Source organism: Panthera tigris, chromosome C1, assembly GCF_018350195.1.
Source record: "Panthera tigris isolate Pti1 chromosome C1, P.tigris_Pti1_mat1.1, whole genome shotgun sequence".
Taxonomy (NCBI): domain Eukaryota; kingdom Metazoa; phylum Chordata; class Mammalia; order Carnivora; family Felidae; genus Panthera; species Panthera tigris.
In genome coordinates, this window is record NC_056667.1 from 147,377,787 (window position 1) to 147,392,938 (window position 15,152).

Consider the following 15,152-nt stretch of genomic DNA (forward strand, 5'->3'; position numbering starts at 1 on the left):
GAGGAGAATGGAGAAGTCTTGGCCTGGTCACTGTGGAGGAATAGGAGGGGAGCTGATGAGTGGGCCATGGGACCTCTCGTCTCCTGCCCTCTCCTAGATAGTTAAGTCCTGCCAACAGGTGGGACCTCTGGATAGACTGGGACTCATGCTTTTCCCCTCCCACCTCTTCCCTTACCCCTAAATCTCCCACCCTTGATAGGAAGAATGAATGGAGGTTAGAACAGGATTCCATAATAGCTACTGTGCTGAATATTTGAAAAATAGCCCCAAATCAGGAAATTCCTTAAAAGTGATTAAAGCCAATAGTTGTAATTCATTTAAAGAGCAGAAACTCTTGGTTGTCACAATTAGTATTTGTGCACCCCTTAAGTACACAGTGCTCTAAGGGAGCCAACAAGAGGCAAAGTTCTCTTCCTCAAGCTGCTTTCATTCCACCTCTGTGCACTCTCTGGTGTGATTGCCCCCTGCCTCCCACCCAGCTTAGGTCCTGCCTCTTGCCTCTACTGCTGCTGTCCTCCCCAAGTCACTTAACACTGGCCATGGTGGCTCTTTCTGTCTAATCTTTATACTTGATGGTAAGCTGTTTCAGGACATGGGCAAGGTCTTACATAGCTACACAGGACTGGGTAACCCAGTGATTTTCAAACCTGAGGACACAGCAGAATCACTCTGGTCTGGGATGGGGCTGAGAATTTGCATTTCTAACCAGATCCCTGGTCACGCTGTTGTTCCTGGTCTAGGGACCTACTTTGAGCATACTGATCTGAACCGTCAGGGAAAGAAAGTTCTCAGGGATGCTCCCTCTCTCTTTTCGAAGTCATTACTTCACCATGCAGCAGAGCATAGGGTTTGTTTCCTCTTGTGTGAATAACAGGAGAACCCTTTCCCTTATGGGCTTCTTCCCTAGTTCTTTAGGGAAACTCTGAAATTACCATTCCAGGAAGGAGTCAGAATTTTTTTCCCCCCTAGGGGACATCTTAAAACCAAGGTTGTGGTTAGCCATTTATTTGTGATGCTTTGGTTAATGATTATTACCAGCATGACAAAACAACCTTTAGGCATTAGATCTTTATGGTAAATTATAATTACTACCAATAGAGGAGGTAAGGGCTAGAGAGGTCCCCCTATAAACTCAGGTGTGAATGAAAACAAGGCTCAGACAGGGTTCTCTGTCTATACATAGATTCATTAGCAGGCTAGCTCAGTGCAACCATATAACCTGTTTTGTATGCCCAGTAAAGTTCCAGCTCAGTTCTTTTAGGGGGTCAGTGCCCTGACAGCACCTTGCATTTAGTGTTACTGGTAGCAAGTATTCCAGGATTTCATAGACAATACATTCGTTTTCCATTGTTGCCCTAAGAAATTACTACAAACATATAAGCTTAAAACAAACTTATTGGGGCGCCTGGATGGCTCAGTCAGTTACACGGCCAACTTCGGCTCAGGTCATGATCTCGCAGTTCGTGATTTCGAGCCCTGCGTCGGGCTCTGTGCTGACAACTCAGGGCCCGGAACCTGCTTCAGATTCTGTGTCTCCCTCTCTCTCTGCTCCTCCCCTGCTCATGCTCTGTCTCTCCCTCTCTCTCAAAAATAAATAAACATTTAAAAAATTTAAAAAAAACCCAAAAGCTTATTACTCATAGTTCTGTAGGTTAGAAGTCCAGGCACAGCATGGCAAAATTGGTTTCCCTGCTTTGATTTCACAAGACCCACTGAAGATGTTGGCCAGGCTTCAGCCTTTCTGGAGGCTGAGAGGATGAAACATTCCCAAGCTCATTTATAGTGGCAGAATTCAGTGTCATGTGGCTGTAGCATTGAGTCCCCACTTCCTTGCTGGCTCTTGGCTGGGATTGTTCTCAACTTTTAGGGGCTGGCTGCATTCCTTTGCTTGTGGCCCCCTTCCTCCATCTTTACCGCTCACAACGTGTCAAGTCCAGAAGGGTTGAATCCTTCTTATGCTTTGAGTCTCTCTGACCGCTTCCCCCAACCTCTGCCTTATCTTACCTCATACTCTTTTTTTTTTTTTTAATTTTTGTAAATGTTTATTTATTTTTGAGAGACACAGAAACAGAGTGTGGGCAGGGGAGGGGCAGAGAGAGGGAGAGCGGGAGACACAGAATCCAAAGCAGGCTCCAGGCTCTGAGCTGTCAGCACAGAGACCAACACGGGGCTCGAGCCCACAAACCATGAGATCATGACCTAAGCCGAAGTCAGACGCTACCGACTGAGCCACTCAGGCGCCCCTTACCTCATACTCTTTATTACTAATGTGATTTTATCTATACCTAACTCAGATTACACTGACTTGTACCCTCCTTTCCTTACACAAGGCTCTGGGCCCTTGTAAAAGTGTTTCTGGAAGCCCCCCAGGGGCACGTCACATGTGCTGATGAGCTGAAGACAGACTCTTCAGTCTTCCTCTTCTGCTTTTAAGGGCTCGTGTGATTACACTGGGTCTATCCTTTGTAAGGCTATTTTAAGGTCAGCTGATTAGTACCTTAATTCTATTTTTTTTTCCCCCACACAAAGACACTTTATTAGTTTCCTCTACAAGAGACAGTAAACAGTAACATCAACCTTTTTAACAGAAATCTCAGGTCACTGGAGAGGCCAAATCAATGGGAGAAAGATGAAAATGAGATATTTACATTAATCAAAGGCACTACAACCCCACCTAAAACCTACTACCATGGTGGTAGCAGGCTCGGGAAGATTAAGCTACGGCAAAAACAATCCCATGTAAATGTTAGAGATCACATAGCAGGAGGTGAGTTTGCTTTCCAGAAGACTGTAGTACAAGGAACATTTGGGCTCGAGAGGGTTATCTGGCCAGGGAAAGGGCAAGATGGCTGAAGGTCAAGTCGAATGGAAAGGAACAGGTACAAAGAAGAATCCAAGCGACACAGTCCCCAAGTAGGGGGTGAAGGATCAGGCTTTTTCTTCCCAAGAAACATTCACTGCCTTGTGTGTTGCCATCCTGTAGCTTTAATTCTAAATTCCATCTGCAGGACCCCTTCACAGCCGTACCCAGATTGTGTTTCATTTGGTAACCAGGGGACAGGAATCTTGGAGTGACATCTTTCAAGGTTCCACCTACCACAGACAGAATTTCACTTATCCTGTCGTTTTGCCTTGGGGCCAAATAATTCTCTGGAATCAGCAGGTAGACCTGGACCTTTTCCTTATTAAGCTAGGACACCTTTCTGCAGGCCTGCTAGAGTTTCTACTGGGGTCCTACAAGGGCTAGAGAGTTTCCGGGATGTTTCTGGTTAATCCTCTTAACTCAATAGGACTTTTACCACTGCAGATAAATTTCCAACTACATAATAATGATTTACCAAGATCAGGAACTTCACCAGTGTGGAAGTCCATTTCTGACCTCAAGCGTGCTAACTTGTGTTACTGTGGTGGCTGTGGTAGGGATAGCTAGCTGACTGTCTAGTTGTGAATGGTCTGCTCTTGAGTGTGGCCTTATGATTAAAGGCTAGTTAACCTCTGGGGTCTGTATTCCAGATTAAGACAACTAATTGCTTTTAGGCAGTAGATTAAAGGCACCCGACATACATTTATATCACATTAACTATATTGAAGTGTTTGGAAATAAAATTTAGGCAATGTGATAAAGAGTTTTGTTCCCTCATCTGAGAGCTTTAGGAGAGCATGTTGATATCTTTCTTGTTCTCACCCTGGGCCTGGCATGCAGTGGATGCCAGTGGATACTTGAGTAAATAAAGAATTAATTACTTTATTAATTTTTATGAATTAATGCATTTCCATGCTTTGGTATATAAAGACAGTACAGTGTAGGAACAGCAAACTGCATTGGAAGAAAGTGGCAACATTACTCAGGGTACATATTTTGTTGAGCTTGGGGTTTATTGTACTCAAAGTGCTGGAAACATGCACACTATAAACTGAGACTTGAAAATCTTTGTCAACATTTATTTTAAAGCTGATATATTGAAAGGAATATGGCTCCATCTTGAAACACTGTTCTCCTACTAGATTTAAGTGCCTGAATGGCAATGCACGTTTATATCACACAGTGCCTTGTGCATTGGGTGAGTAAATAAAGGCTGTCTACCCTTCTCAATGCACTCTTAAAAAAATAAGGTATTTGCAATAAGAAAAAGGAGGCTTATTGAGAGTAATGTTAGGTAACTCTTGTATTTCAATCATCATTAGCAGGTGGCCCATTGTTTTCCTGTCACCAGTTTTTTCTTCCGTAGAATTAGCCTGCATTTTCCCAGACCTTACCTGTCTTTAGAGGAGGTTATATACAGTAGTAACAACTCAGGTTGCACTGACTTACTGTCCTCCTCTCCCTACACAAGGCCCCAGGCAGTCATAAAAGTGTTTCTAGAAGTTTCTGGAAGCCCCCCCAAGGGGCAGACCAGAGAAGCTCTTGCTGATGCACTTCTCCTGAAGCCTTACCTTTCATCAGCTTCCAGTACCCAAGATGTAGAGCTGGCTGGGGAGCCTCTTGCTGCCTTTGTCCATCCCTGGAGTAGAGCCATCTCCAGCAGCATTTTAGGTTTTTATATGCAGTCTCTCCCCTGCTTCTTGTAGGAGAAATCCAGGTGATGGACAGCACACTGTGCTTGAAATTGCCCTCACTTTGGGTGGAGGCTTCCTGACTGGGGTTGGTTCATTGTCTGGCTCCTTCCCTCAAAGTGAATCCTCCCAAGCAGCTCTCTCACTCCTCCCGGGTAGGGTTGTGAGCAGTCCCACCAGCTCACCTGCCCTGCCTCAACTCAGCACAGGACAAAGCAACAAGAGAGGACACCTTCATCCCATTTACAGTGTTTGGTGTTCCCATCGTGCCCTCAGGCCAAATTCCTCCCTTTCTCAGTTCGGACTGTGTCTCTTCCTCCCTCCAACACTTTCCTTTTGGGGCACAGGAGGCAGAGGGTCAAATGAAAGTGCTAAGTATTGTGCCTTTTAAAAATCCCGACTGTGATCTGATCGTTTACCAGAGTTTACCATTTGGGAACTGACTAATTAATGACATTTGCTTACGTGATAAAGCTTCCCTCCCCCAAAGGAGATTCTCTTACTTATCCTTTTTATCATTCCCCTCTTGTTGTGGACATTTCCCAATGTAATATGAAAACCCCAGACCAGATAAAATTGAAAGGAACCTTTTCTGTAAAAGTTCAAGATGCTTAAAAAAGAAAACAAAAACAAAACCCTCTAAAATGATTGATAATACAAAGTTCCACTTTTCATAGTCTCCAGATGTTGTGAAAAACGTAAGACTGCTTTAAATGCAATAAATAGCCTCAGGTGTTCCACATCCCAAATACTGCTTTCATATATATAATTATTTTTAACTGAAACACTCAGAAATGTAAAGTAACCCCTGCCCTTCTGTCTTTCACTGCCTGGAGATAAAGCCCAGTTTGGTTTATTTCTGCCATCCCTTTTTAAAAATATTCCTTATATGGCAGTTTCTAAGCAGCAGAATAGTCAGCTATGTGATTAAAATGTCAAAAAGAGTAGGAAAACTGGCCGCTGGGAAAAGTACATTTGGAGATTTCCATAGGCAGAGGACTGAATGGGAAGCATGCCTGCCTCTGAGGCTGGAGACTGAAGTGATTAAGGGTGGGCTGCTGATCCCCCTCCCAGGCTGACACAGGTCCTGCTGAACTGTGAAAGGAGATGGCAGGAGCTCTTCTTGTGCAAGCTGAGTACTGGATGCCTGTTTAACCTCTTCAGGGCACAATCTGTGTCTCTTTGTCTTAAGAGCCCTTTATCTTTAAAGTCGAGGACCCTTCCCTTGTATCACATAGTAGAGAATGGGAATGGGGGGTGGGGGAATCAGGGTGAGGTAAAGGATCCATAGTTACTATGAAATGAGTTATAATTGAGAACAATTCCCATTTATGATTGAGAACATTCTCCATTGGTACCCCAGCCATGACCCTAGACTCTGCTTAGACCTGAGGGAAGAAGGGTGGTTGGTCCTCCTTAGGGGCCCTGCCCATGGTAGCCTATGCTTTTCTACTTGATACTCTTGGTACCAAAGCATGGCCATGGTCCCAGCCATACCTAGTAAGTATATCAGAATCTTTATTTTTTTAAAGAAGTTTATTTTCTTGGGATGAGCACTGGGTGTTGTATGTAAGCCAATTTGACAATAAATTATGTATTTTTTAAAAAGTTCATTTATTTTGAGAGGGTGAGTAGGGTAGGAGCAGAAAGAGAGGGAGGGGAGGAAGGGAGATAGAGAATCGCAAGCAGTCTCCACACTGGCAGCATAGAGTCTTACATGGGGCTTGATCTCACAGACCATGAGTTCATGACCTGAGCCAAAATCAAGAGTTGAACTTTAACCAACTGATCCACCCAGGCACCCTTCCTACTGTTTTTTTGTTTTTTTGTTTTTTTTTAAGTAATCTCTACACCTAATGTGGGGCTTGAATTTTCAACCCCAAGATCAGGAGTCACATACTGTATCGACGGAGCCAGCCAGGCACCCCTAGCTGATTTTCAAGCTAATACCTGACAGTCTTGTATCATATCATTTCTAAGGAACTCTTGCCTTAAAACATAGTAGCCAAAGTACCATGCTTTCTGCATAATTAGTATGTAGCATTATATTCTGGCTAATTTGCAGGGATTAACCTGATAGGGAAGGGCAAGGGAGATTACTTTAAGGTAGTTTATGCTTGGGAACATTGAGCATTTTACTTTAAACAAAGAGCTGTGTGTAGGGGCACCTGGATGTTCGAGGTCTGCTGTTACCCCAGAGCCTTCTTTGGATCCTCTGTCCCCTTCTTTCTGCCCCTTGCCCCACTTGGGCTAGCGCACGCTCGCTCGCTCGCTCGCTCTCTCTCTCCCCCCCCAAAAAAAAAAAAAAAATTAAAATTTTAAAAAAGCTGTGTGTAGAAGGCAGCTGGGTAGTAATATCCTTGAGTAAGAGGGTAGTAGGGAGATGGAATTCTCAATTTGGGTCTGTTGATAAGGAATGCGGCCACTTCATTTTGGGGGAGTTTTTTTTTTTTTTTCAGTGGCATAGAAATCAGTGTCATTGTGGTTTAATAGACAGCAATTCAGGTGTAAGATGGGTGTCTGGTGATCACATGCCTCCTAGTGGGGTAGCCTCTCTTCTCGTCATCCTTCAGTCATTCTTATCAGTTGCCCACCACATGGATCCTAGGTGCCCTTTGTCGTGGTAGCCCCTTGGGTAGTGGAAGCAGTAACTCTCCTCATTCTGGAGGGTGTTCCTCCTGTTTTGTCTGATTCCTCAGAGTCCTTTTCTTGTTTCAGTTGGTGTCTTTCAGGACCTTTCCTTGACCTTCTGATTCTAGTTTGTATGTTGGGAGGAACAAAGAAGCTGATTGAAAGTGCCGGATAGGTGTTGAGGTATTGAGGACAGGCTTTGTAATACAGTGGTCAGGGATCTACCATTTCTTTCTTTCTTTTTTTTTTTTTTTTTTTAATGTTTATTTTTGAGAGAGAGAGCGAGAGCCAGTGCAAGCAGGGGAGGGACAGAGAGAGAGGGAGGTACAGAATCCTAAGCAGGCTCCAGGCTCCGAACTGTCAGCGCAGAGCACAATGCAGGGCTTGAACCTACAAACCTTGACCTGAGCTGAAGTTGGCTGCTTAACTGACTGAGCCACCTAGGAGCCCCAGGGATCTACCATTTCTTTCAGGGGACGTCCCCAACTGGTTACCTACAGGTCTTTTCTCTTGGTGACTTTCTCCAGAGAAGAATCCTCTGATGTCTCTCTCTGTCATGGTGTGAGTGCTCACTGCCTGTGTTTTCATGGCTAAACGCAGGGGTGCATCTGGGGCCTACCAATCCACATGTGGAATTTTTCTTAATCCCAGTTTTTTAGTTTAGCACTTAAGAGTTTAGCTCGAGTCTCTATGGTCTTGGCATTCAGCCTTTCCAGAGGGAAAACCTCAGCCTCCAGGATGAGAGAGAGAATGCTTCCTAGTTCTGAGGGTCTAATTCTCCCTTCAGTAGATTCTCAAGACCTGATCTTGTGTGCCTTCAGAGGTGCCTTGTGTCCCTGAGGCTAAGCCTTCCTGTCCCCTCCCCCAGTGCTAACCTTTTCTAGTCTGCTCAATTCACTGCTCCTTGGCAAACGGTTTCCCACTTTCAGAAGTTTGGTTTCTTGCCTATGGTGTTCTCCTTTTCCCATTGGTCTCTCAGATCCCTTTACTGCAACTTTAATGATATTTTGAAAAGGAGTGTTCATCTGCTATGTTTAATGGAAAGTGTGCAAAGATTCTCTAATGAGCAGTTGAGAGGAGGAAGGAACAAAACCTCTATAGTTATAAATTTTTCTTATTTTATAGCGTTTTGAGGTTCAGCTGTTTGTGGAAAGCACTTTAAATAAAAGGATCATGTTGAGAGCAGTTGTTTATACAGGCATACCTCATTTTATTGCACTTCGGAGATGTTGCATTTTTGCAAATTGAAGATTTGTGGCAACCCTATCTCCAGCAACTCTGTTGGCACCATTTTTCCAGCTGCATTTGCTCACTTCATGTCTCTGTGTCACATTTTGGTAATTCTCACAGTATTTCAAGCTTTTCCATTACTGTCTTACTGTGAATCTGTGGTCAATGATCTTTGTTAACTATTGTAATTGTTTTGGGGTGCCACGAACCATACCCATATAAGACAGAAACTTAATTGATAAATGTTGGGTGTGTTCTGAATGTTGCACCAATACAACAGTTTTGAAATTAGGCCACTTAATTTAACCCTATAATGTCCTCTAAGTGTTCAAGGAAAAAGAAGAGTCACATGTCTCTCACTTTAAATCAAAAGCTGGAAATGATTAAGCTTAGTGAGGAAGACATATCAAAAACCGAGAAAGCTAGCTTTGGCATCAGATAGTTAGCCAAGCTGTGAATGTAGAGGAAAAGTTCTTGAAGGAAATTAAAAGTGCTACTCCAGTGAACACATCAATGAAAGGAAAGCAAAAACAGCCTTATTGCTGATAGGGAGAAAGTTTTAATGATCTGGATAGAAAATCAAACTAGCCACCACCTTTTCTTAAGCCAAAGGCTAATCCAGAGCAAGACCCTAACTGTTTTCAATTCTGTTAAGGCTGAGAGAGGTGAGGATGCTGTAGAAGAAAAGTTTGATGCTAGCAGAGGTTGGTTCATGAGATTTAAGGAAAGAAGCCATCTTCATAACATAGAAGTATCAGGTGAAGCAGCAAGTGCTGACGTAGAAGCTGCAGCAAGTTATCCAGAATATCTAACTAAGGTCATTACTGAAAGTGGCTACGATAAACAACAGATTTTCAGTGTAGACGAAATCGCCTTCTATTGGAAAATCCCACCTAGGACATTCATAACTAGAGAAGAGAAGTCCATGCCTGGCTTTAAAGCTTCAAAGGGGTCAGGATGACTCTTGTTAGGGGCTAATGCAGCTGGTGACTTTAAGTTGAAACCAGTGCTCATTTACCAGTCTGCAAATCCTAGGGTCCTTAAGAATTATACTAAATGTATTCTGCCTGTGCTCTATAAGTGGGACAACAAAGCCTGGATGACAGGACTTCTGCTTCTGTTTACGACATCGTTTACTGAATATTTTTTTAATGTTTATTTATTCATTTTTGAGAGACAGAGTGTGCACAAGCTGGGGAGGGGCAGAGAGAGATAGAATCCAAAGCTGACTCCAGGCTCTGAGCTGTCAACACAGAGCCCAATGCGGGGCTCGAACTCACAGACCACAAGATCATGACCTGAGCCAAAGTCAGACACTCAGCCAACTGAGCCACGCAGGCTCCTTGGTTTACTGAATATTTTAAGCCCACTGTTGAGATCTGCTCAGAATAAGATTGCTTTCAAAATACTTCTGCTCATTTACAATTCCCATGGTCACTCAAGAGCTCTGATAGAGATGTACAACAGGCTTAATGTTGTTTTCATGACTGTTAACATGGTGCTCATTTTGCAGCCTGACCAAGGAGTAATTCCAACTTCTAGGTTGTATTTAAGAAATATGTTTTGTAAGGCTATCAATCCCTCAGATACTGATTCCTCTGATGGGTCGGGCAAAATAAATTGAAAACCTTCTGGAAAGGATTCACCATTCTAGATGTCCTTAAGAATATTTGTGATTCATGGGAAGAGGTCAACATATCAACATGAACAGGAGTTTGGAAGAGGCTGATTCCAACCTTCAGCAATGACTTTGAGAGTTCCAAGACTTCAGTAGAGGAAGTAACTACAGATGTGGTGGAAACAGCAAGAGAGCTAGAATTAGAAGTGGAGCCTGAAGATGGGACTGAATTGTTGCAATCTCATGATACAACTTTAATGGATGAGGAGTTGATTTTTATGGATAAACAGATAGTTTCTACTCCCCATGAAGATACTGTAAATATTGTTAAAATGACAACAAAGGACTTAGAATATTACATAAACTTAGTTGATAAAGTAGTAGCAGTATTTGAGAGGTTTGACTCTAATTATGAATGAAATTTTGTGGGTAAAATACTATTAAACAGCATCACATATAGAGAAATCATTCATGGAAGAGTCAATTGATGTGGCAAACTTCATTGTTGTCTTGTGTTAAGAAATCGCCACAGCCATCCTAGCCTTCAGCAACCACCACTGTGATCTGTCCACAGCCATCAACATCAAGGCAAGACCTTCCACCAGCAAAAGGATTACTAATCACTGAAAGCTCGGATGATAGTTGACATTGTTAACAGTAAAGTAATTCTTTAAAAAAAAAAAAACAACACTATTTATTTTGAGAGAGAGAGCATGTGTGTGAGCCGGGGAGGGGCAGAGAGAGAGAGGAGGGGGGGAGAAAGAGAATCCCAAGCAGGCTCTGGATCTCACAAACTGTGAGATCACGACTTCAGCTGAAATCAAAAGATGCTTTGGACTGAGCCACCCAGGCACCCCAATAAAGTAATTCTTTTTTTAAAAAAATTTTTTAATATGAAATTTATTGTCAAATTGGTTTCCATACAACACCCAGTGCTTATCCCAAGTAATTCTTAATTAAGGTATGTACATTGTTTTTTAGACATAATGCTATTGCACATGTGACAGACTACAGTGTATACATAATTTCATATGCACTAAGAAACAAAAAATTCATTTGACTCAATTTATTGCAAGATCTGCACTATCTCACGTAAGCCTGTATTCATTTCATAATATTCAACTCCTAGTAAAAGGGGTGATCAGAGACAAATAAATATGAATAAAATATTTGTTGACTCTGCTAAATCCATGGATGACCAGGTGATGGTAGAAGTTTCCCCTGCTCTGGCCTTTTGTAGGACTGCATGTTTTATCTGGGTTTCCCACTTTTATAAGTACTGAGTGGTGGTTGAGTACATGGGCTTCGAACCTGCATGGACCACAGAACTATTTGAATTCCTGTTTTGCCATGTGTGGGCTCTGAGCAACTTGTTTAACTGATTTGAGCTTCGGTTTCCTGACCTAAAAATGGAAATAGTGCTTTTCTCCCAAAGTTATTACCATTGAATGAATTAATGGATGTTAGTGCTTAGCCTTGTGGGTCCACCGAATACACGTTTTATTTCCTTTGGTATATTCTATGTCTCCTTTCCTATCTTGCATCCCTGTTTACTGTGCCAGGCACTGTTCCAATCCTGGGAATCCGTTCCACCTGGTCTCTGCTCTCATGGATGTTCCCCTTGGAGCAGGAGGCTTACGTGTTCATCTTTTAGCTCTGGGGTATTACTGAGGTCCAAGTTGGGGGAGGCTAGGGACCATGTTTGAATCCAGGTTTGCCCAATTCCAGACACTCTGCTCTTAATACCCTCACTCCTCAATGTTGAGTGTTTCTTATCATTAGCAATTGACCTATGAACAAAATACAGTCCTAGACAATTGAAAGGATGGGCATTGATGCTTTCTGAAGGCTCTGGATGATGTTTCTGGGTGACGTTGGGGTTCGATGTTCCAATCATTCATAAAACCATCCATGTGAAACCATTCATATTTCATCCATGTGAAATAGACCACATTTTAAGAGAGTACTTACTGTTAGAAAATATTTTTGAAGGATATGCAGGGTAGGTAGATTGGAGCCTGGAAATAGATCTGATTAGATTTGCTGTTCCTTATACTCTGAAGACTTAAGGTGAGCAGAAATTTATAGGTGTCTCTTGAGCAATGGCATGCTGGTTGGGGCAGTTTGAATCAGTGGACAATAATAGTAAGGGCTTTACTTCTTTATTAGGGCAGATGATGGGGGAAGAGACGCCAGCCATCTCTTTTACCATAGATAATAGGTCAGGAACCAAAAGTGTAGAAAGGTTCTCATGTTTGTCCTGGTTCCATTTCTTCCTGCCCTGTTAGGGCCCTTTCTTCTAGTTTCTGGCTCCTCTACAGCAAATACTTTTTAGTATCCCCTTACCCTCCCCGCCCTCTTCCCCTACCAGTCTTCTCTCCATGCATATTTGTATACAGATATGTGTATTTTTAGATAAAATCTGAATGATGCTTTGTATTCTGTTGTATAGCCTACATCTTCCATTCAGATTGTGAGCAGGTCCTCCCTCTTCCCCCATAAGCATTCCATTTTAACCTTTGAAAAATCCTCTTTCTGACAGGGTTACATAAATTATGGAGATAGCCATGTGATTAAATGCTGCGTTAGCCATTTAAAAACCATGGTTTCTAAAGTTTGAAATAATAGCCCTATTTGTCAAGTACCATAAGCTTCTTTGATAACGTAGCCTGTTTTAATCTGTAGTACACTGTAGGTGGCGGGGAGTTGGATTATTTTTATACTGATGTAGATGCTCTTGCAGTAAGCCTTTAGATGGCAGCATCTCTCACCACAAACCATATTCTGACCGGAACTCCTCAGGCTCCTAAGACGTTTGACACAGAAGGGTGCTCAGGATGTGCCCGATTCACCACCTCAGTGTGCCGAGACCCCAGAGAGTCAGGGCTATGGCTCAGGGCTGAGCAGGAGGGAGGGCTGTCGACCCATATGCCACTCTTTCCACCATCCAGTCCCTTACTGGTGTGAAATGTTCCCTGCCTTTGTGGCCTTGTTAAAAGCACACTTTAAGGCAACCAAGGAAAATGAGAGTAAAGTGGGTGATTCTGGAACAAATGTGATGTTTGAAAGGAATAAAATAGGTGGTCTTTTTTTAAGTTGCTTTATTTAAATATAATTCACATATACAATTCACTCCAAGTGTACCCTGTAGAAGTTTTTAGTATATTCCTAAGGTCATGCAGCCATCACCACTAACTTTAGGACATTTTTATCACTCCAGAAAGAAGTCTGATACCCCTTAGTCATTAGCCCACAAGCCTGCATATCCCCCAGCTCCTGAAAACCATTCATACTTGGTTTCTATAAATTTATCTATTCAGGGGGTGCCTGGGTGGTTCAGTCAGTTAAGCATCCGACTTCAGCTCAGGTCTTGTGGTTCATGAGTTCCAGCCCCTCATCAACCTCTCTGCTGTCAGCACAGAGCCTGCTTCAGATCCTCTGTCCACCTCTCTTTCTGCCCCTTCTCCACTGATTCTCTCTCTGTCTCTCTCTCTCTCTCTCAAAATAAATAAACTTAAAAAAAAAGTTTAAAAAAATAAATAAATTTACCTATTCTGGATAATTCCACACTAGTGGACTCCTACAATATGTGATCTATGGGGACTGGCTTCCTTCCCTTAGCATAGTGTTTCATGCTGTAGCATGAATCAGTACTCCATTCCTTTTTATTGCCCAATAAGATTCCACTGTATGGGATATCACATTTTATAAATAGTTGATGGACACTTGGCTATTGATAGTGCTACTGTGCGCACAAGTATATAAACTTCTGTGTGGACATGGTGTGAACATAGAGGTGGAATTACTGGGTCATACAATAACTGTTTAACTTCTTGAGGAACTACCAAACTGTTTTCTAAAGTGGCTGCACCTGTACATTGCCACCACCAATGTGTGTGAGGGGGTCTATCCGTTCTTACTGAGAATTCCAGATTTTCTGATGATAAGTTGAGGTTGAGGGGGAGGTAAGAGATTGGACTTACGGGCTCTCTTGTGTCCCCAGTTGCCTGCTGCACTGGCCGCTGTGCTTTTCTGAAGGTGCCTCTGTCATGTGCCAAGAAAACCATCGCCTTCTGTGCCCCACACAATTGCCGTGCGTCACCAGTCTGATAAAATGCCTGCTCTCTGTGGTCGCTCAGAGCGTGTTGATCTTTCAGGCTGGCTGTTAGTAATCCTTGCCTCCTGACTTTGGAGATACCAAGCAACCCAACCGTCTTTGTCCCAGTTAGAGACAAATTCCAAATAAAAAACCCTTTGCCAAAAGCTGTCCAGGTTTGAACATGTCAAAATCACTCACTTGATGTACACCAAAGACAGCTGTAGAAACTTCATAGCAAAAGAGCGGCTTTTGTTTTTGTCAGAGTTTACATTCTCGAAACTGAGCTTACCCATTTCTTCTTTGGCAGCTCAGACTGGACATTCCCGTGTCTGTACTGAAATGACCGTGTGTGTATTCAAGGGAGGAGAAGGGGCCGGCTCTTCCTTTAGGCATATTTGGGTCCTGGTGAGGACACACACTGTACATTCTGAAGCTTTGTTTGCGTCTGGAAAAAATTAGCCACACTCAGATCTTTTCCACTGCAGGACCCGTCAGGAAGCCCAAGTATGTGGAAAGCCCCAGAGTGCCTGGAGATGCAGTTATAATACCGTTCAGAGAAGTGTCCAAGGCAGCAGAGCCCAATGAGAATGGTAAGAATGTGTTTTCAATAATTCCCCCCTCCTAAAGATTTTACATAATGATACTCCATTTCTGAGTGAAACTTGAGTGCCTCTTGTAGGAGGAAGCTTTGCCAAACTGAATGTATTTGGGAGATTTTTTTCCCCTTGGGCAGTTATACAGACCTGTTTAGCTAATGTAAATTCTTGGAGTTATATACACAGTATAGGAATAGTTGAGTGGTTGCATATGCATTGTTTAAGGGTTGAGTCTTCTTTCCTCTCAATTTTGACCTCCCCGGCTTTGGGGGGGGGGGGTAGGTGGGAATAAGGAAAGCCCGCCAGAAGATTGCTTCCGGTGCTTTTTTGTTTTTGTTTTTTTTTTTGCTACTCCGTCGTTTTAGAGTATTCAACAGGCTTTGGCTGAAAAGCTAGCACTTTCACTAGACAAGTTTATGATAAC

At 42.8% G+C, this 15,152-nt stretch overlaps 1 protein-coding gene across 7 annotated transcripts in view; it reads left to right on the top strand.

Moving 5' to 3' along the window:
* The window catches only part of TANC1 (tetratricopeptide repeat, ankyrin repeat and coiled-coil containing 1), a 238,939-nt gene that overhangs the window by 134,164 nt on the left and 89,623 nt on the right, over positions 1–15,152 (top strand). For all 7 annotated transcript variants that reach the window (XM_042994515.1, XM_042994519.1, XM_042994522.1 and 4 more), the window contains one exon: positions 14,618–14,722. In XM_042994515.1, coding sequence (XP_042850449.1) covers positions 14,618–14,722 — 105 coding nt within the window. The remainder of the gene's footprint in view (positions 1–14,617; positions 14,723–15,152) is intronic.